This window comes from Abramis brama, assembly GCF_963993115.1.
Source record: "Abramis brama genome assembly, chromosome: 15".
In the NCBI taxonomy this organism is placed as follows: Eukaryota; Metazoa; Chordata; class Actinopteri; order Cypriniformes; family Leuciscidae; genus Abramis; species Abramis brama.
In genome coordinates, this window is record NC_139977.1 from 22,084,423 (window position 1) to 22,106,523 (window position 22,101).

Genomic DNA, 22,101 nt, shown 5'->3' on the forward strand with positions numbered 1-22,101 from the left:
GAAACTCACAACATGAGGCAGTGCTGGAATTGTAACACGCTGTTTGTGACTGACTGGTGGTTGTAAAATAGTTAAGATATAAAATAACACATGCTCGTGGTAACGAGTAATAGAGATGTTACAAAAATCTAGGTTACTTCCATTTTTTATTGCAGCCAGACATATAGGTACAAAATAGTTTACATAACGCCATATATATGAAATTATATACAGACTATTTACAGCATATAAATAAAAAATAAGAAAATAAGATTTTACAAAGATGGGAGATCAGATGGCAGCATAAGCAGGTCATCCACCTCCTCCTGCAAGGCCTCTGCTTTCTCTTTTATTAACATCTGAAAATGAACATCAAGAAAGTTAACATGAATACACAAGGGTGTTTTCTTTTATACACCACCTAAAAATGAAATTCCTTTACACATCCTGGATGTTGTTTCAAACCTGTATAAATTCTGTCTGATGTAGAAGGAGAAATTTCCTGAATGTTCTAGGCTGCGTTTCTCAAAAGCATTGTGTGAGCTACGATGAACGTAGAGACACTTGGCAGCAATGATTCTATGATTTACTTAGGCGATTTACTTAAACGCAGCCCTGCTCAGTATCTTGCATGCAATGACAGTAAATAAGGACTGAATATGTCAAGCCTCAAAAAGAATTCAAAATCACAAAAAATCCCCATGAAAGCAGTCTTCTCGAGCCACATGATTGCGAACGTGTGAGGAAATACTCTGATGATGCCTTTTTGGTGATTTTGCATCTTTTTGATGGCGGACAACAACATTTGATGCCAATGCATGGTGGGGAAGAAATCAACCAAAACATCCTTCATTATTTATTTTTTTGTGAGTTCCAAAGAAGAAATAAAGTAATGTAGGTTTGGCTTGAGAATGAATAAATGATGACTTTTTTTGGGGGATAAATTTGTAAACTTTTACATGTAAAAAGCTAATATGGAAATATGATGTTGCTATTTAGTGGAATATTGTACTTACTTTTGCTGATGCAATAATTTGACTGGCTTGTCTCTTGAAGAGGTTTTCAATAGTTTGGACCAGAATTTGTGGATCTGCGTTGGCAAGATGCGCCAGTGTCTTGTAACCAGCGTTATATAGCTGCTTAGCACGATGCTGAATCAAAAGAGAATGAAGAAGAATAAAATAAAAACACAAACTTTTTAAGCAAATATTCTGGTCATAACTATTCTAGAGAAACTGAGATGCAAGAACACATACCTCCATTACTCCAGCCACCTCCATGAGTGGAATGAGCTCAGCCTGCACACAGTAAGTCAATCTACGAGTCAGCTCTAAGAGAAGAGACTTATAGGCCCAAAACTCCTCCAGCTCCTGAAATGGACAGATAAATCTCATAGTATTCTAATCAACTGTTGACTGCAGGATAGTAGCAGATGTAGATATGTAGGATTATATGTCTTAGGGCGTTTTCACACCTGGCTCATTTAGAGCCTTTGTTTTGGAACCTGGCACTTTTAGATGGCACCGAACCCCCCTTAGTTTGGTTTGTTTAGGCGTATATGAACAGAAATCATGTTCAGATCTGCACCAAAAAAAAAAAAAAAAAAATCGGTCCGAGATCGCCTGAATGAGGTTTGCCTTGTCATTTGAAAGCAAACCAAACTAAGAAGAAACTGCAACACAGTAGCAATTTAAGTCTCTGTTTTAAAACAAAGCAAACAATTTACAGGTCTGAAAACGCCCTTAAATGCTGCTTAGATGTGCCCCAAACCTCAGTGAAGTGCAGCACGGAGGACCCAAAGGCAGAAGCTGAGCTGAGGAGCGTCTGAACAAAGCCTCTAGTCAGCTGGTACCTATCAGACACGTTCCACAGGTTTGTCTCCTTCAGTAGGGAGTACAGCACTAGGGCAAGATACAACCTATTCACTACCACAATGTCCACAGACTGAGACACAGGTAGAAGAACACAGGAACAAAATCCATCATTGCGAAATCAAATATAACTTAGGTCACAAAAAAAATAGTTTACCCTCAGAAACTTAAGTAGGGTTAAATGATTAACACTGCAAATCTTTTAAGACAATTAGGATTTAAGTAATGCTATACTCAATTCTCAGCTAATGATATCTTTCTACTGTGGCTCTTTAAAACCAAACAAAAAAAAGAGGTAATGAATCACTTGTATGGTATTCTAAAGCATGAGAGGAATGCTGTTTTTACTAACCTTCCTCACGCTCTGTCCCGCTGCCTTTCTAGCCACAAAACTTTCAGGCACTCCAACTGCAGTGGCCATCTTCTGCTCAGCAGCCGACAAATTTGTAAACTGGTACAATGAAAAATTCAGATTCAGAATGAAAACACATCACTAAGGAAGAGCACATCAATATATATATTTTTTTTTAAAGAAATTAATAATTACATTATAATACTTAACTTAATAATAATTCAACAAGAATGCATGATGGAAAATGACAGTAAAGACATTATAGTGTTACAAAAACATTCTTCTGTAAATAAATGCTGTTCTTCTGAACTTTCTATTCATTAAAGAATCCTGAAAAAATGCCTCACGGTTTCCAGAAGAATATTAAGCGACAGCAGCACAAGTGTTTTCAACATTGATAATATTAAGAAATGTTTCTTGCACACCAAATCAGAACATTAGAATAATTTCTGAAGGATCATGTGATCAAGACTGGAGTAATGATGCTAAAAATTCAGCTTTGCCATTCACTCACAAGAGTAAATTACATTTTACACTATATAAAAATGGATATAAAATTATAATTAAACAATATATAAAATTCTACGTTGTTTTTAATCAAATAAATGGAGCTTTGGTGAGCATAAGAGACTTCTTTCAAAAACATAAAAAATCATACCGACCCCAAACTTTCGAACAGTGTATAACTAAAAACTGATTTAACCTGATGAAAGCATCTTACCTGTCTGAAGTAGATCATCCAATCTGGCTTGCATTGATGCACCATGTCATATGGAGTAACCAGATACACTAAGTGAAGAAAACTATTGAGGAGTAAACCCTCCAGCCCCTTCGATAGGTCTCGGTACAGCAGATCGCAGTAGTTAAGGTCAACTGAACCTGAAATAGCAAGTAATAATTTAAATGGAAAACATTACATAAGGGAGGCTCTGAAAAAAAACAGTGATAAATAATAAAAATAGACAGTGGAGATAAATTGACTGATCTCTAAACAAGGTCATATTGCCACCCTGTGGTAAATGAATACATGTACAGAATAATGAAACATTGCATTATTTAAATCCTTATGCCACACTCTGTTTTACCTTTGAATGTTGCTCTCCCAAGCCTGGTGATTTGGAGAATGGTTTCATTATGTACATCACCAGACGCTTCAATGAGGCTCTTCTGCTTCAATGTCTCTATGGACTCCACTGTAAGATCCCACAAACTCCTCTCTGGACTGACCTGAGCCTCTTGCACACTAAGCAGTGTGCCTTTCATGAAATCCCTCACTTGTTCTACAGTTGTAGTTATCTACAATCAAAGGAAACAGTTTAGTGTTTGCACTTGTAGTCCAGACAGAATTTCTCATTTATTATTACATCAAAACATTTCACATACTTTCAGGCCAATGAGTGACAGGACGAGACTGAGGAGGCCCCTCCCTCCATCGTGCAGCAGGTTACTATAACACTTCTCCATCGGTGCAGACAATAGTTCTTTGGCCTGGGGAGGCCAAATAAACATTTGTATAATACAATACAATACAGTACAATACAATATCATATAATTATTATAATATAATATAATATAATATAATATAATATAATATAATAGAGTTATATGTATATCTGTGTTCTTTACCATGTTTATATCTTTGTCCTGAAGGATAAGGATACTCTCACCCATGGCATCAATACCCGCTCGTCCTGCTCTGCCCACCATCTGTTTGTACTGACTTCTCTTTAAAAACTCTGCAGCTACATATGGGGACCTTAAAATCACCCTGACAATTGAAGTAAAGTGAAGTGAAGACCAAGTATGTCAACCCATACACACATTACACACACTGCAAGCCGTGGACACACACTCCAGAGCATTCACTGCAGCGCCCATAGAGCGATTGGGGGTTAGGTGCCTTGCTCAAGATTACAAGTCTGACTCTCTAACAATTAGGCCACAACTGCCCCCAAAAAACTGGCACATACACAAGACTAAGAAACCCCTTTCAATACTTCAACAGTTTTTAAAATCTCTTTTAGTCCAGGTTTGATAACAATTTGATCTGGGACCACTTGAGTTTGAGATGCATAGGCCTAGACAAACCTGCGTGCAGGGAGGTTGATGCCAGCAGCAAGAGTAGAGGTGCAGGTGAGGAGGCAGAGCACCCCTGAGGAATAGGCCTCTTCCACCAGCTTCCTCTCATCACTGGTCAGTCCACTGTGGTGGTAGGCCAGGCCAAAGGGCACAGTCTTCTGCAGCACAGGACACAAGGATCCATTCCCACTGCTCTTCAGTTCACCCAGAAGTGTGGCTTTCTCTGCCTGCTTGTGTTTCAGAAACTCCCTGAGAAAAAGGCAGAGGCTTCATTTCATTTCAATGACAAAAAATATGTAAAAGCACTTTAAGGAATCTAAAGGTCTACGCACTTATTTAAATACTTGCAGATCATTCCAGCTAGATTCTCGCAGTTCTTCTTGGTGGCGCAGAAAATGAGGCAGGACAGTTGTGGGATGACTTCGGTGGCCAGGGCTATGATGTGGTCAGGGTCCATCTTCTGCATTCCACTGGAGTACTGGGAAAGTCAATCGCACAAAAGTTCATTGAGCTCAGCCGATCGATATCTTATTGAGTTAAAAAGAAAAAAAGGCTTTGAAGAATACCTTGAAATCCAGGAGTCGTGAGAAACTGAAGCATGTCTCTTCCTTTGGGTCAACTTCATATATGCTGTCCTTTACTTTTACATACTCTTTCAGCTCAACCTACAGAATCACCAGTTATTTATTTAATCAAGTTTCTCAAATTTAAAGACTTACTAAATCAGTCACACAGAGTTCATTCTTACAGGTCGAAAGTCATTGGTGTAGTTTTCAGCATTCAGAAAGGTCTGAAGATCTCCCACGTTGCCTAGTGTTGCACTCATACCAATAATTTGAGTTGACTCTGTGGGAAAACAACAATGGGGTAATCAGAATATGTAAGGAGTGTCCATTACAGAGGTGAAGTATGCTGCATGTGTGAGTTTTAAAATACTCACTGCTCATGTACAGAATCTTTGACAAAGTCATTTCAAGAATTGCCCCCCTGCTCCCATCACCAAGCATATGGAGCTGAAATAAAAAGCATACAGTCATTTAAAAAGCGTATCATATACACTACCATTCAAAAGTTTGAGGTCAGTAATTAAAATAATAATAATAATAATACTTTTATTCAGCAAGGATGCATTAAAACAATGCAGTAAACGTCTTTACATTGTTACAAAAATAAATGCTGCTATTATAAAAAATAAATATTATGGTTTCCACAAAATTATTAAGCATCACAACTGTTTTTCAACATTGATTATAATAAAAAGTGTATCTTGAGCAGCAAATTAGCAGATTAGAATGATTTCTGAAGGATCATGATTTCTGAAGGCTGGAGTAATGATGCTGAAAATTCAGCTTGGTCATTACAGGAATAAATTTCAATTAAAAACATATATATATTTTAAAACAACATCAAATACATGGAGCCTTGGGGAGAAAGTGCATTAAAAATCTTATCAAATCAAACTAAACCTGAATCAAAACTAAACCAAAAACCAAAAAAAAAAACCTTTAATAATAATATTTGTGATACACACCTCATCCACAACAACCAGGCCAATATTGTCGAGACGGTCATTTTCAATCAGTGAATTGACAAGACTGTGTCCTTTCTCAATGGTTGTGATGTACAGAGAGTTTTTATTTCTTCTCTTGACTGGAGGAAACTTCCCTTTACTGCCAGCATACTCCTCGACCATGAAGTCCAACTCAATCCCAAAGCCAGCCAACCCTCGAACCTAAAGGCAAATCAGTGCATCTATCATTCTATGATAAGTGGATTAATAATACAGAAATAATTATCCAAAACTGCTTGCATTCTAATTGTCAAACTGCTTAGATAATACATAACTCATGCATAAATACATAAATGCATACCTTTTCCTGAACCAAGGATATGTATGGCAAAATAACCAGGGCATCTTTCTTTCTACACAAGAGCTCTTTAAATATGAGAATCTCTGCCACTAGAGTCTTTCCACCACTTGTTGGTAAAGAATAAATTAGATTTCTCCTTTGTTGCAACAAATCCAGGCTCAAACACGTTTTCTGCCACTCTGAAAGCAAAAGAGAATAGAAAATAATGATAGAGTTAAAACACTGATGCCAGTTGCCAATAAGGAGAAAACCGAAATGAAAAGAATGTGAAATACTTACCATACAAGTCCTGGATTCCCTTGAACCTCAAAATAAGATCTTTAACTTTGGATGGGAGACCAAAAAAAGGGCCCAGGTCCCGCTCAGCTGATATGGACTCCATGGCCTGCATAGCAAAACTAATTTCTTCAGTCATCACAGCTTCCTTTTGTTGTACTGTCTTGGAGACTGTGCTGGATGTTGCTGCATTATCTATCAGTACTTTCTTAAGATGATCTTTCATACTTCTTCTGGCTTTTGAGGGTGGCTTGTTGACACTGAGATCTGCATGATTGACAGCTGGCCTGGGATTAATCAAATCAGGGGTAGAGGTGTTATGTGCACCCCTGGAAGGGCTTTTGTGTGGGGTTGTGACAGCTTTTTGAAATTCAAGTTGAGAGCTAGGTAAAGCTCTCAGTGGTGAGTCTCTGAAATCCTCTGCTAAGATAGAGTCTGAAAGATAATCCTCACAGAGGTTTGGAGTCTGCTGATCATGACACTGCCTCATTTGGAGCTCCACATCTTCAAGCTTAGCCAGAAAGGAGCTGTCACACACAATGCTGTCATAGCCCTCAAATAAGTCCTCATTGTCACTGCAGCACTGGGCAAGTACAGAAAAAACATCATTATGCTTGAAACGAACGAATATCTTTTGATGAAAAGAAATAAGAGGCTGCTTACCAGCTCTGTGCCTTTATTCTCAGTCATGTCTTGAGCACAATTGTGTTCTTCACCGGAAGTGCATTTTGTTGATGTGAAACTGGACCGCTTCTTGGCTGGAGTGATGTGACTTCTTATGCCATCCCTTGATCTTTTTCTTGAGGACGAAGGGTTGCGTTTTACCACAATTTCGTGTATGTGGTTGTCAGTATACATTACTACTGTAATGATACTCCACACGTAGATTACAGCATTGTGTGATATTACTGACGAAGGGTCAGTAACTGACAACAGCAACAAAGAGCCAAAGCTGTTTAATCATCTACTGTAACTAAGTCTTTATCATAGCTAGGTAACTGACCGTAGTCAGTCCGTCAAAACCCTAAACAAATAACTAAATATCTATTATTGCACAAAATAACGGTGGAATAGCGAGCGGCGATACAGTAACTAAATATGAGGACTTTCGAAATGATGAGTGATGGAGATGGCCAATGGAACTTCGCCTTTGGACCACGTGACTGTTAAAGTGTCGAGACGGGAAAAAGTAGAACAAAAGTCCCTTTAGAATGCAAAATACTAAAAACTGTAAAAACACAAAAGGTATTTATATAAAAAGCATATTTTATTTTCCATTAATTCTTTATTGCTTAAATGTTATATCCACTTTTAAAATGCATTTAAACGCCCTCTGTCTAAAAAAAAGGTGTTATATCAAAATATTTTATATCAATTATATTTCAATAACTAAAATTGTAAAACTTTTTCCAAATGTATTTAAACGACCTCTTTCCAAAAAAAGTCTTTCAAGAATGCAAAACTACTAAAGCTTTTTATACAAATGATATTCTGTTATAAATGTATAAAATATATAATTTTAAAATTAGAATTACATTTTTTTTCCATTGCACAGTTATCATTTATATTGTATATCTGTTATGTTTCAATAATATGTAACGGTCCTATTTATTTCAATATTTTATTTTAGATATTTGTTAATTTCATTATGAAACATATTTTGCTTACTCCGATCCTGTAGGTGGCGGTAGATCGCAACAAACCCATACATATAGCGGTAAATGACTCTGCAGAAGAAGACAGCAGAAACTGTCATGGTGGCCTCCTGAACGGACCGAAGAATGCTTGCCCTTTCTTTTAGTCGCCTGTTATTACAGGCTTTTCCCAAACAACCAGTCACCCCTATGGCTACAGGTATCTTTGAAAAAAAAAATTTCTTTAATAATTGTACATGCAAAAGGTTGTCCAGGACAGCTAACGTTAGTTATTCCCTTACTCAGAGGACAAGTACATTTTCGTAAGCTCTCTTATGAGAAGCACACCGCTTCTTTATCAGTAGATATTTAATGATGTGATTAACATAGACGTTAAAGCAAGATATAAGATGCTGTCCTGATCTGTTTAACTAAATTTGATGTATGGTAGCATGTATGAATATTTCATTTCATCTGTTCCAGCACAATGCATCAGAAGTCTGAAAACATCTCAACAAGATCCGCCTAAGAAAGATGATATGGCAAGTGTTTCTGTCGGAGAGTTGAATTGATGTTGTTTTCTAGAACCATCTGAATAATTATTTGCACTAACATTGCAAAATGATGTATTATCCAGCCTATCAAAATGGAAAACCCATACAAGCAACCCCCTAAAACGTGCATCCTCTGCAATATAACTGTAGACTTCAAAAACGTTCAGGTTGGTAAAATGAACAAGAACATGAATGCTTGTTATCAATATTTTTATTGTAATAATAATGAAAGCACTCTTTTGGAAATCTTTCTCCAGCTGTTGTCCCAGTTCATTTCACCACACACAGGCAGAATATACGGCAGACACATAACAGGTGAGAGGTCTATAGGTTCAAATATTCACTTTAATATTTAAAATAATTGTGATCGAGTCATTTAGGACACCGTAACTCTCTTGCTCACAGGCTTGTGCAGTCGAAAGCAGAAGGAGGTATCGAAAGCAATAAAGAAAGCTCGTTCAATGGGTAAGAATTTATAGCTGTAATTTGTTGATTCTATTTTTATTTTTTTACTTTGACAATGACGGAAATATGCCTATGCTTTCAGTAAAATATCCATGTATATAGTCAAACCAGGATATTTGACTAACAAAGCTTTGTCCTATCCTCAGGTTTTATGTCAGTCACTCTGAAGAATCCACAGTTTATGAAAGACCCTGATATTTGTGGTATCAAACACTTTGAATAGGCTCTGTATGAAGACTGTGACTCTGAAGGCCATCTTTGTGTTATTGTTTGTGTAAATCTGTAGTTTGTAAAAACATATCAAATGGTTTAAAAAAAAAATCTAAACAGTGAAACATAATTATGATCATTTGATAAACCAGAAATTCATGTACTACCAAAATGAGAACATTAATAAAACTGATCAGTTAAATAATGTGGATTCAACTTTTAATTTTCTAGGGAACATTTACAAACAAAGTTTAAAAAAATGATATTAAAGAAAATATTCGCATATCGAGATAAAAGTAACCTCCAGGTATAAAATGTGTAATGTTTTCCAGTCATGACTAGATTGATGTACAAATAAGAACAAGCTCAGTTTTACCCTTTAAAAGACAGGAGAGTTACTTCTGCTCTGTCCATTCATCTCAATCTCTGTATCTGACCCGCTCTCAGGGGCCGACTCGCTGATATCATTAGTCTTCCTTTTCCTTTTAAGTCTCAGAGGAAAACCAGCAGCGAGGCATTTTTTCCTAAGTCTGGGGGCTGCGTCCTTCCTCCTGGTGTGTTGATTCTCCAGAATCAGAGGCAGTTTGGTGGAAATATCAATGTTATGGTCAGAATTACAGCACAGTTCTAATATGGGGAAGCCCTGAACAGTGAGGGTCTGTGTCCGTAATGAGGGCGCATTGGGGAAGAGAGTTCTCAGAGCTGAGCATAGAGGTATGTTCTCTTTGGGTTCTTCTGGAGAGGCACATTTGTGGGCTGAAATACAATGTTATTCAGTTATTCATGGGATTACCATCTGTGATGACAAGCCTAAGTTCATAGTGTGCTAGCTGCAAATGACAAGCTTGAAAAATCAGGATATTTATGGTATCAAACACTTTGAATAGGTTCTGTATGAAGACTATAAGGGACTGTTTACACGACACTATTTTCAACTAAAAACAGAACACTTTTTATGTGTTTTGGCCGTTCTTTTACTCCACACGGTGTAAAAAAAAAAAAAAAAAAACACGAAAAAAAGAAGACGACGGATTTCAAATCTCAAGTTTTTGAAAAAGTTTTCGTCTCCGTGGAAACATGTACAGTCTATAAGCGTGTAGTTTTTCTTTACAAAGTGACATTGCTAACTACTGGCCTGGCATGCATAATACAACATGTGATGAACGGGTCATTTTGACAACGTTGTCGTCTGTACGTGAAAAACTTTTCTGCTTTTAGTACATCGTTGTTGTGTAAACATACCCTTAAAATGCAGGCAGTTTTTAATCAAATTAAACTAATAATCTGATAAAACAAATGAATGGAATATTATAATACTATAATGAGAGCGTGAATAATATTCATCAGTTTAAAAATAAAAATAAGGTTACAACAGCGACATTACAACAAGATCTGTATTCAAGTGCACACTAAAAGACTGAAGCTCTTTTATGTTTTAAATCTGCCATGGGAAGCCTCAGTTCATAGTGTGTGATTGGCCTCAATATAAAGTGTACTAGAAATAAATGATCTTACATTCATTTTTCTCTGAGTGTCTCTTCTGTTTCCCGATTGCCTCCTTTAGCTGTGTAATGTCTTCTTGAAGTTTCTCAACTGCTCTTTCACTCTTCTCCACTTCCTCGCACACTTTCTGTATAAAAAAAGATGGATATGAAAGTTCATGATTACAGATATTCAAATCACAATGGAGAAACGTTCGCAACTAATGTGAAATGTAGTTACTAACCTGCATTTCTGCTAATAAAGCATCATTCATGTCGCTGACATTTCTGACCTCTTTTAAATCATCCCCTGTGCAGAAGAATTTGGTCCTGGCAGATAAAAAAAAAATATTCATCACTTCTAAAGAAATGGCTAGATTTTTATATTTTCTGCAGAAAATGTGAGTGGTGCTTGCCAGGGCAAAACTTTTTGCTATGTTAGCAAAGTGTTTTAATTGTATTGCTATGTGGTTTCAAGGCTAGTAGCCCATGATCCTCCAGACCTATTTAATACGGCTTGCACCCCTGCTTAAGTCTATGGGATGTTTTTGCTATTTTATCATCTACCAGGCAAAAAATGTAATATATATATATATATATATATATATATATATATATATATATATATATATATATATATATATATATATATATATATATTGAAACATTTGGAAACAATACAATGTTTTAATGTTTTTGAAAGAAGTCTCTTATGCTCACCAAAGCTGCATTTATTTAATCAAAAATACAGTACAAATAGTAATACTGCAAAATATTTTGGCAAAACTTTTCTATTTGAATATGTTTTAAAATGTAATTTATTTCTGTGATGTCAAAGCTAAATTTTCAGCATCATTACCTCAGTCTTCAGTGTCACATGATCCTTCAGAATTCATTCTTATTATTTTTTTAATTTGTTATAATAGAAAACAAATAATATTTCACAATTTTATTGTATTTTTGATTAAATAAATGTAGCATTGGTGTGCATTAGGGACTTCTATCAAAAATATTTTAAAATGAATGTTTCCACACTTTTGGCAGGTACTATATGTGTTTGCCTTGGCAAGCACGACTGAAGAGCCTTTAATTGGATTAAAACTTATTTTCTGAATGTACCGGTGTTGATTAACAGCTTGACTCTGTCCTAAAGATGGACATGTGCCTGACACTCTCCAGTAGTCTTGTTGTTCAAGGTTTCCCAGGTTGCTCACCAAGATGGGGATATTGTTGTACTGGCTGCATGGAGATAATAAATACATTCAATTACCTTAGTTCTCTAAGCTTCAAAGGTCTGGTTTATGTCTGTTTGCCAGAGTTGAGAGAGGATCTCACCTGCTGTGCCATAAGAAAGCGGAGAACTCGAGGCGATGTGTGGAGCCTGAAGTCGTTGCCTGAGAGGGTGTGAGCAACATGAAAACAAGTTCCTGACTGGACAGAATCTTTCTCATATTTTGATGAATCACTTGTTCCATGAAGGTCATTTGCTGTCTGGTATTTCTTCGTTGTCTATACCAGCCAATCACATTCTCCTTGACACGAGTAAATATGTGGCAAGAGAAACACAATTTGTTAATGCAAATCACGTTCGGATTTATTCAGCAGTGAAAAAAAATAATAATTTAGAAAGTGGAAAATACCTTTTTGTAATCTGACAAAATCTGTCTTATTTTCTGCTCACTCACATCGCCAGCATTACCGTAGAAGCTTTCAAGAGGATTGAGGCAATGGTAAAAAGAAAAAAAAAAAGTCAGTTTTTAAAACCTCTATATCAGTGGCCAGAAATAAATAAACTGATAAATGTAAATAGTAAAACACTATACATGTATAAATCATTTTGCAGTTCAAAATATTTGATTATCAGTACATATTTAATCATTTCTGTATGATAAACAATTTTGTACTGTATTGGCTAACCATTTGATGTCCAAATGTACAACCCAGGCCCTAAAGTAAAACCAGTTGAGAACCACCTCTGTTTTATATGAAAAGGGTTTATCGGAAAGTCCTAAACAATTCACTTACCTATGCAGTTTATGACAAGGGATGTGTTTTTGAATATCTGAAAAAGAGAAAACATCATGATGACACTAGGGTTTTGTTGTTATGGCTATCATTCGTCATGAGATATTGGTTACTTCTGAGCACACTTTGAGTTTCGGTTTGTAACTATTATCTGAAAATATGTAATAAGTAGAGTCAACTTACTTATAGTGTGCTCAAACTGTATGTGATCAATTTGAGAGTCTGTGATCCTACAGTTCTCCTCTCCTACACTCTCTCCAAGAATAAGACCTTCCTTTAAACATAGTACAAATGTAAATAGGAGTTATGGGACTGAGGGAATGCTTAGCGGACGCATTTGACTTCTTAGTTTGCTATTTAATGCAAACCCAGTCATATGGTCACATTAGGACCTTTGCCACTTACCACATCCGCATCACTGTTCAAATGATGAAACATCAGTGAACTCAACACGAAACCCGATATATGGACAGTTGTGTTGAATTCCTCCATGCTTTTGAAATAAACCGTGAGTTAACTATCGCAACATCATAGTTTTAAGTTAGAGCTACTAGGCTACATGTATAACTTTCTGCGCTCGTAGTTTTCGTTTAGTTGTTCTCTGCTCTCGAGACGACAGTTTACAGCTAAACACTAGCTTATGCTGCCACCACGTGGTGCGGAGAAATTAGAAACCACATAGATATTTATAAGTAGATTCCACATTCGACCGAGCACACGTCGACAGCTCGGCGCATAGAAATGTATACGTAGAATTCCACATTTCACCGCTGCAGACACGTAGGCGCGCCCGCCATCTTGCAACGGTCAGCGTGTCGTCACCTACAGTAAGAATCCATGATGCCACAACATAGCGCAGCTTCTGGATGTCAAACCGCCGAGATTTAAATTCCCGATAAAATGGGATAACCTTTCACAGGTGAGAATGTGTTGGTTTGAATTTTTATAAGTAGTATCTCAACATTACGTGTTTTTACTGTAGTACTTTTTATGTATTTACTTTTAACTATGGGAACTTTTTAACGTCATGTCAGCTGACGCCTTCGTCTTGTTGTATTGTGTTAGTTTAGCAGAATCATCTGGTGGAGTTTATTTGATATATTCATCATACATGCATCTAACTACGTTGCAGACGCTCAGTTAACTTGCTCTCGAATGTTCACGGACCGCTCCAATATGGCGGACGGCTTACGGCGCCAATGAGGTATCTATTTCATATATATCTATTGCTCGACGCACCCACCATCTTGGAACGGTTCAGCGTGTCGTCACGCTCGTCACTCACAGTCATGATGCCACAACACTGCGCAGCTTCTGGGTGTGAAACCGCTGATAACTAAATTTCTAAAGAAATGGGGAAACCTTTCACAGGTGAGAATGTGTTGATTTGTGTTTTATACGTATAAACTCAATATTACAGGTTTTCACTATGGTGCGTTTTAATGTTTTTACTATGGTAACATTTTTAATGTCAGGTTAGCTGACGCCTTCGTCCTGTTGTACTGTGTTTAGCAAAATCATCTGCTGGAGTCTATTGCAGATATAGATATTCATACATGCTGCATCTAACTTCGGTTGCAGATGCGCAGTTAACTTGATCTCGAATGTTCACGGACCTGCTTTGACCGTTCCAATATGGCGGACGGCTTACGTATAGCGGCCCTTAGAAAATCTACTAATGAGGCATCTATGTATATATCTATGAGAAACTAGCCTTGAAATGTATTTCTCTTTTTACTATTTCTCTTGTGGTTTTTAAGTATATTTTGTTTTGAAGAAAACATCGCTGGTGTTTGTACTTCCCAGTAAAGTAAAAGGCTGAGTTGTTTGTGAGTTGTTAAAGTTGTTTATCTATTATTTACTGAAAAATTGTTAGAATAATATAGATTATTCTAATAAGAGATAGAATATGACTTTTTAAGAAAAATATTCTTGTTTGTTTAATATATTTTTTATATTTTATGTCACATTTGCCAATTTTACAAATTGCCAATTTTAGTGTATTTTTATGACCAATAGATTAACAAGAATTTTAGGCTGTAAACAACACGATTAGGATAAAGCAGTTTGAAACGTGACACCTTTGTTTTTACCACAAGGAGGCGCTAGTGCATGATTTAACCATATTTTGTGTCCGAACTTTGTAACCGGTCACACGAGAACTTTTTCGGACATAGTTTCGGGATTTTGGACACAGTGTATGAAACATCATCTTCAGACGTCGGGAATTAAGAATTGAATGTTATCCTGGAATCGTGAAGGTGTGTGTACTGAGTCTTAACCCTTGTTTGGTTGCTGCTGTTGTTTTACTGTTCATCGTATGGTACGGGGGTTTCTGATAACGGAAAAGAAACAGACGGACAACTCGAGCCTTTAAATTTCTCGATGATAACTTCATTATGTGCCATTATAGTTCGTCAAACTAATCCAGCAGAATTGTAATTATATTATGGTCGTTTCAGGAGCAAGTTAAGGGGGATTAATACATTACGGAGACCCTACGTACAGAGTTTCCGCCTAAATACCATTGTTACTACAGCACAGCTATGTTAGACACAAATTTCAATAACAAGTAAATAATAATGTAAAACAATAAAAATACCACAGTTACTACAGATAGAAATCATAAATGTCATAAAAAATAAAATACCATAATTACTCCAGCTAGCCACAAATATCATATCAAAACATAAAACAGCTGTTAGCCACAGATGTAAAAAAACACAAAAACAAAACAAAACAAATAAAAGCCACAAATAAAATAATAATAATAAAAGTGACTACAGCTATTGTTACTCAAATAAACTAGTTGGCACTATAATAACAACTTTAAAGAAAATTCTATGAAATAAAATGACAAAAATAGTTTTTTATAAGCTGTTTGATTTGACATAATAGTCTAACTTAGTTAAGTAAAATCAAAACGGATATCTGTGGGACCATTAATAACTTTAAAAAGTACAGTGAACATATTAGGTAGGAATATTGGTTAGATTTGTTTTGTTCTTTTTAAAAAAAATAAGGCAACAAATCAGCTGAGATTTTCCACATGATTACAGTGCATTTTGTTAAAGTGAACTCTGCAAAAATGGGTCAGGCACTGTACAGTAATACAGAAGCAGGCCAACCACATGAAAAAAAAGAAAGAAAAAAAAACCAAACAGACCAGAGACAGTATTAACACATTGATTACAACATGGCCTTTTAAACAAGCACCACCTCTGTTTTGGCTTTTACCTTCGCCCATTTGAGCAGATGGCCTGAGCCCAGAGCCCAGTCCCATAGACTGACAGGAAGGAGAGCAGAGAGATGGAAGGTGCTTGGGACGTCGCACTTGTTCTCTTCCAGCTGTGGCTATCCATAGTAGTGTGGCTCATCATGTTACCTGCCATGTTTGGAGTCTCCCTGGGGTTCACAGATATCTACATCAAGGTTCTGGTTAAGATACTAGAGGTAAAGGCTATAAGTCATTTCTCATTTCTAAAGACGTATGACTATTAATTGCTTTCCATGCCTGATGATTTTTCAATTAATTGTAGTTGCAAACTTGGCAAGCTTTTTTACTTTCTTTAGACATGACAGAAGTTGATGATGCCAAGACAAACTTGCAAAAGAGGGTCAAAAGGCACGAAATTCAAATAAATGTAATTTTCAGGGGTTTTGTCTTTAGTATTTATTTCAGAGGAAGACATTGCACTTTGACTTTGTGTAGGAAGCATTGTGTCACAGGTTACCGATAAATAACTTCTGTACTGTTTAGTGGGCGACTCTCAGGATCCAAAGAGGACAGCGGGAACAGCCAACACTGCCATCACAGTCAGCCAACGGTGAGTGAGGGTGTCTGTCCAGGAAAAATATTTATGACTATGAGACATCATGTGCATAAAACACAAGCATTTGAATTCAAGAAAATGTGACGTGAAGCCACAGCTTCCTCTTTGATGTTTTTGATGCTGAATATTACACAATCATAAAAATGTGTGAAAAGTAAAAATGAAAATAAAAATGTTTGTCTTATTTAATTATTCATTACTCGTATTTATAAGTATTAGTTTAAGTTAACTCTTTGTATAAGAAAATAATGTTTTAAATGCTTTTATTATTTATTGGCTTGATGCCTGTTGAACACGCTGCATTTGGTATTGCAACAAGTGACGGATTTCATAATTTCAGTTGATCTTATTTATGAACTTTACCCGGTTTCAGGCTGATGAACTGTATGAATCCTGATCTCAGGACACACATGAAATCATACTTGCATTAGAAATCATACGTGCTCCAGAAAACAAAGAAAGTAAAGTATATAGCGGCAACTGTGTCACAAAAGCATTGTGTGCTCATGTGGGATCCTCAAGAAAATAACTCATTTCAAACTCATAATGTCTTCTCAGGGATAATCGAAAAAAAGGACGGTTCTATGGAGGAGGAGATCGAAGAACTGCGACGGTCCCATCCCAAAAATCTGGCGGGGGGAGACTTTACTCTGTGTGATGTCTTCTATTTCTGTAAGAATGGCATTGAGAACATTGTCGAGGATCAGGTGACTCAGCGCTTCACGTCGGAGGAACTGGCTTCCTGGAACCTTCTCACGCGAACCAACAACAACTTTCGCTACATCAGCGTGCGGCTCACCATCATATGGGGCCTGGGAGTTTTTATACGTTACTGTATTTTATTGCCTCTCAGGTGAGCCTGGACTGATATTTCACTCATTAAGTGACATAAATTAATCAAGGATGCATTATAATTATCAAAAGTGACAATAAAGACATTTACGTTATTACAAAAGGATATTTTTACTTTCATCGAAGGTTACTTTCTATTCATCAAATAATCCAGAAAAAAATTATTACAGTCCCACAAAAATATTAAGCAGCACAACAGTTTTCAGCAGAATTGTTGAAATGTTTGAACACCAAATCAGCATATCAGAATGATTTCTGTAGGATCATGTGACACTGAAGACCGGAGTAATGATGCCCAAAATTCAGCTTTGACATCACAGGAATAAAGTACATTTTAAAATATATTAAAATGCTGGTGATCATAAGAGACTTCAAAACATAAAAAAACTTATATAAAGACATCAAAACATCTTTATCTTTAACAGTATGTATATGTATGTATGTATATATATATATATATTTATATATCATTACACTTAAGCACATTTCCCACTTTCTCATTCTCATTATTGTGACCTGGCCATGTTTTTTGTGTGATTCATCCATATGTATATGAATCATATCATTGCTCTGTCATAGGATCACTTTGGCTGCTATCGGATTGAGCTGGTTGGTGATAGGAACTACTCTTGTTGGACTGCTTCCTAACAGCAAGTAATTAATATTGCATGCCACAAATACAGTAATTATACCATATTCTCTTGTCCTCCGTTTATGGACTGACTGAAAAAGATAAGTTCAACTTGAACAAAAGTGTTTTCAAATATGTTTGTTATATATGGATGGAATGATATTTTGACTGAGTTTGAAGAAGCATTTCTTAAAGCGAAGGGTTTGTGTCTCTTTCAGTGCGAAGAGCTGGCTCAGTGATTTGGTTCATATTACATGCTACAGAATATGTGCCAGAGGCCTGTCTGCAACCATCCGCTATCATAATAAGTGAGTCACTGCTTCTTTTTTTATCCCAGTCGTTCCACTTTAATCATTGTTTCGCTGTTTTCAGTTTCCCTCTGCTTCTCAAGTGTTTTTCTCCAGCATTCTCCCTAGCATAAAACACATACACAAACTAGTCACGAAAACAGTGGCGTACATCAAATATAATTTACTGTGGACTTTATTATATGTTTTTGCATTTTGCAACCATTGCAGTACTTTTAGAAAGTAAAAAAAGCTAAAGGACGACTCCTGTGGATACAAGCAATTCAGCGACAATATAAGAGTCTTAGTTAGAATCTCTAGAAATTACGGTGGCTTACAATGTATTTGCTGAGATGGATAAGGGGGACGTCATTATGTCTCATTGTCATTCTCGGCCATGCATACACATCTTTTTCTTTTTAACACTCCCTAATATAGTCAAATGACCATTGTTTCTTATATTTGTCTCATGGGATGCATAACAGAGAGAATCGTCCACAAAAAGGAGGTATCTGTGTGGCCAACCACACCTCCCCGATTGACATTGTCATTCTGGCGAACGATGGATGTTATGCTATGGTGAGTCGCGCTGACTTTATCAGATGTGTGACGTTGTGTGTCTGAAGAAGGTCTCAGGTGTCTTTAACTCAGTTTTATTCTCCTCAGGTAGGTCAAGTTCACGGAGGCCTCTTGGGGGTCATTCAGAGGTCAATAGTGCGATCCTGTCCTCATGTTTGGTTTGAGAGATCCGAGATGAAAGATCGCCATGCGGTTGCCAAAAGGTGACAAAGTGTGTATTTATTAGTCTGTTGAAGTTGGTATGTCCTCGCTTAGAACATAAAGCCTCAGTTTTGCGTTTTCCGCAGGTTGAAAGACCATATTGCTGATAAAACTAAGCTGCCAATCCTGATCTTCCCAGAGGGTACAAGTTATATTCATGTGTCCTTATGCATATAGTAAAGCATGAATTATGCAGCAAATCTGCTATAAAAGAAAGTATCAAAAATCATAGTATACATATTTCATTTATAAATACATATTTCACATATTAATTTGAATATATCTCTATGCCATTTGTTATCCTATTCTCAAACTCCCTATGCTCTGTTCATTATAGGAACTTGCATTAATAATACATCAGTCATGATGTTCAAGAAGGGAAGCTTTGAAATAGGTGGAACTATATACCCAGTTGCAATCAAGGTAAGCCAGTGCTTTCCTACGGCAGTATTACAGGCACCCACTGAAAGGGACACACCTCATGTTCTTCTCTCTTTCAGTATGACCCTCAGTTTGGAGATGCCTTCTGGAACAGTGCCAAGTATAACATGGTGAGCTACATCCTCAGAATGATGACAAGCTGGGCCATTGTGTGCAACGTGTGGTACCTCCCACCTATGACTCGACAGGTAAGCAGAAACATTTATCTATCTGTCTGTCTGTCTGTACGTCCTATGTAAGGTTCCACGAATGCTGGAGCCTAAGCAGAAACATGAATTTACAATACCAATTATTTTATTCATTGATTTATATTTCAAAATTGTTTAAAAGCATCCCAGAATGCATCAGGTAGAGCTGCATGATTCTGGGTAAACTGAGAAATCACGATTTTTTCGTTTCAAACTAAGATCACAATTCTCCCACGATTCTGTACAGCCGACTAAACAAAATAACATGTAATTTATTAGAGGTTCTGACAAAATGTTAATTGCTGCAGTCTATTTAAAATGTTGAATTAATTTGATAAAATCGGTTTGAATGAATGATGTCTCATTGCTGGATTAATCAACCTTTTTTGAACAAATCTCTTAAATGAATGATTCAATGACAAATACATTTTTTAACAGTCACTTTTTTGACACCCAGTGGCGTTACTATGTAATCGATACAATCGTTATTTGAAGCGCCAAGTTACTTTCAGAAGGTGATTTGCTTTATTTTGATCACTGCTATAGACATCAGTGTTTATATCTGACCTATAAACTTTTATCCCAGTACTTATATGCTAATTTTAATATTTGCAACACAGAAACAAAGATACTGTGTAGTTGAAAATACTGTTTGTAAAGCCGTTTCATGCCTATACATGACAACTGTCAAAATGTCTTGTCAAATGTTTAATTGACACACACACAGGCGAATCGTTGTCATTTAGGAATGAGATCACGCGGGTGTTTGAATCGAGATTGCGATCTTTTAACGATTAATCGTGCAGCAGCAGAGCATGCAGAACTGTAGTATAAGCACAGGGTGACATAATTCCCCACTTTGATTATTTCTTGGTTTCAGTTACTTTTATGAGCATTTCCGGTGTATATAAACTTTTAACTGGTAGAGCCTTGGTTCCTTTATTTCATTGTATCTGAATATCTGAATATGTATTTTGTAGGATGGAGAGGATGCTGTTAATTTTGCTAACAGAGTAAAATCAGCAATAGCATATCAGGGAGGACTGGTGGATTTGTCCTGGTAAGAATATAAACTTATTGTGTTAATACATATATTTACACATTATTTTTATAAATTAAATATGCATATGTAAGCAGTTTTTATTATTCAATTTATTTTTGCTTTCTCTGGAGAAAACATTATTTATTCATAATATTTAAATGTCATGTAAGGATGATTAATATGAGTGGCAATATAATCTCAGATTATTAGTCTGGCAAGTCACAAATTGCTATAGATTTGCTATAGATTACAGTATTATTATGTTGCAGGGATGGAGGACTGAAGAGAGCAAAGGTCAAGGAGTCATACAAGGAGGAGCAACAGAAGATGTACAGCAGTATGATCGTAGGCTCGGACTCTCACGAAGCCTTTGTTGATCCCATGTAAATTAAAGCTCACACTATTTATGAACTTGATCTGAAAGTGAGAAACACATCTAGCTCAGCCACCGGGCACAATCGGCACAGTCCCGCTGCTGTGCAGTGTTGCTCTTTTTGATTCAGCAACTTTTTTTAAACTGGAAAATATATTCTTGAGATCTGAACTTTTCCTTTTTTTGTGTACATAAATCTTAACAAATTGTTGATGCATAGCTACACTACTTGCTGAAACGCATTAGATTTTCACTTTATTCTCAATCATTGTTGGGTTCTAGTTCCCCCCCACAATACAGTGTATAGATTTGCATGTTAAAATATTCACTTTGTGCATGTTCACATTTTATTCCTGTTACATGACTTCTTAAAGATCCTAAAGCTCTTACAGAATGTAAGCTGCACACACTTTTCTCAGGTCCTGTGGGCTGTTCATGTGTGGACACTAGAGGTCACTGTTACCAAACATTTGAGCCACATCAAACAACTCGCTATCATGATTGTCTTTCCTAATAAAATAATGAAATGAAACATTCATCTCTCAAAGCATTAATCATTTCATACGATATTTAGCAGTTAACCTGTAATATTCTCAAAGTATATAATGTGAGCAAAACCTGTGTAGAATGTAACAAGCACATAAGATATACAATAATTACATTAAGCCTGCGGGCACTTTTCAGGCCTCTGCGAAAAGGCAAATCTGTCTCCCTTGTGTCAATTAGTGATGGGTGATGCACAAAGCACCATTGAGCTTTAATTGCACGAGCACCAGCTCATTTTACTTGGAGCTCCATTGAAACGTCTGCCATTATAAAGTCGTTAGGCGCTAACATTTTGCTACGGAAAGTCGACAGAAAGTTTCCCAGTACGGGG

The 22,101-nt window shown here is 36.5% G+C and overlaps 4 protein-coding genes across 5 annotated transcripts; 2 read left to right on the forward strand and 2 right to left on the reverse strand.

Annotated features, from left to right (window-relative positions):
* Window positions 1–127: 127 nt before the first annotated feature.
* Window positions 128–7,566, reverse strand: helq (helicase, POLQ like). The gene is made up of 18 exons (XM_084136572.1): window positions 7,092–7,566; window positions 6,432–7,011; window positions 6,153–6,331; window positions 5,813–6,013; window positions 5,222–5,294; window positions 5,030–5,127; window positions 4,848–4,946; window positions 4,614–4,759; window positions 4,291–4,530; window positions 3,829–3,970; window positions 3,586–3,690; window positions 3,288–3,498; window positions 2,924–3,081; window positions 2,203–2,301; window positions 1,750–1,923; window positions 1,236–1,349; window positions 996–1,130; window positions 128–338 (listed from the first exon to the last, which is right to left on the reverse strand). Exons 1-18 carry the CDS (start codon window positions 7,284–7,286, stop codon window positions 255–257), a joined length of 3,033 nt encoding a protein of 1,010 aa, XP_083992698.1. The 5' UTR covers window positions 7,287–7,566; the 3' UTR covers window positions 128–254.
* Window positions 7,567–8,125: 559 nt separating this feature from the next.
* mrps18c (mitochondrial ribosomal protein S18C) lies at window positions 8,126–10,811 on the forward strand. The gene is made up of 6 exons (XM_084136653.1): window positions 8,126–8,282; window positions 8,546–8,604; window positions 8,700–8,783; window positions 8,874–8,931; window positions 9,022–9,081; window positions 9,228–10,811. The coding sequence occupies exons 1-6, from the start codon at window positions 8,210–8,212 to the stop codon at window positions 9,302–9,304; spliced, it is 411 nt and encodes a 136-aa protein (XP_083992779.1). The 5' UTR covers window positions 8,126–8,209; the 3' UTR covers window positions 9,305–10,811.
* Window positions 9,494–13,413, reverse strand: abraxas1 (abraxas 1, BRCA1 A complex subunit). The gene is made up of 9 exons (XM_084136652.1): window positions 13,203–13,413; window positions 12,981–13,071; window positions 12,798–12,834; window positions 12,413–12,479; window positions 12,108–12,304; window positions 11,892–12,011; window positions 11,018–11,102; window positions 10,807–10,921; window positions 9,494–10,047 (listed from the first exon to the last, which is right to left on the reverse strand). The coding sequence occupies exons 1-9, from the start codon at window positions 13,287–13,289 to the stop codon at window positions 9,671–9,673; spliced, it is 1,176 nt and encodes a 391-aa protein (XP_083992778.1). The 5' UTR covers window positions 13,290–13,413; the 3' UTR covers window positions 9,494–9,670.
* A 208-nt stretch (window positions 13,414–13,621) lies between these two features.
* On the forward strand, window positions 13,622–21,756 carry gpat3 (glycerol-3-phosphate acyltransferase 3). Of its 2 annotated transcripts, XM_084138162.1 has the most exons (14): window positions 13,622–13,716; window positions 13,930–14,168; window positions 16,053–16,250; window positions 16,558–16,624; window positions 17,189–17,483; window positions 18,062–18,136; window positions 18,332–18,421; window positions 18,886–18,979; window positions 19,067–19,182; window positions 19,267–19,322; window positions 19,518–19,603; window positions 19,681–19,809; window positions 20,790–20,869; window positions 21,121–21,756. In XM_084138162.1, exons 3-14 carry the CDS (start codon window positions 16,107–16,109, stop codon window positions 21,236–21,238), a joined length of 1,350 nt encoding a protein of 449 aa, XP_083994288.1. In that variant the 5' UTR covers window positions 13,622–13,716; window positions 13,930–14,168; window positions 16,053–16,106; the 3' UTR covers window positions 21,239–21,756. The 2 variants fall into 2 exon arrangements, with proteins under 2 accessions (XP_083994288.1, XP_083994287.1); XM_084138161.1 differs by lacking the exons at window positions 13,622–13,716; window positions 13,930–14,168 and adding an exon at window positions 14,920–15,058.
* The last annotated feature ends 345 nt before the right edge of the window (window positions 21,757–22,101 follow it).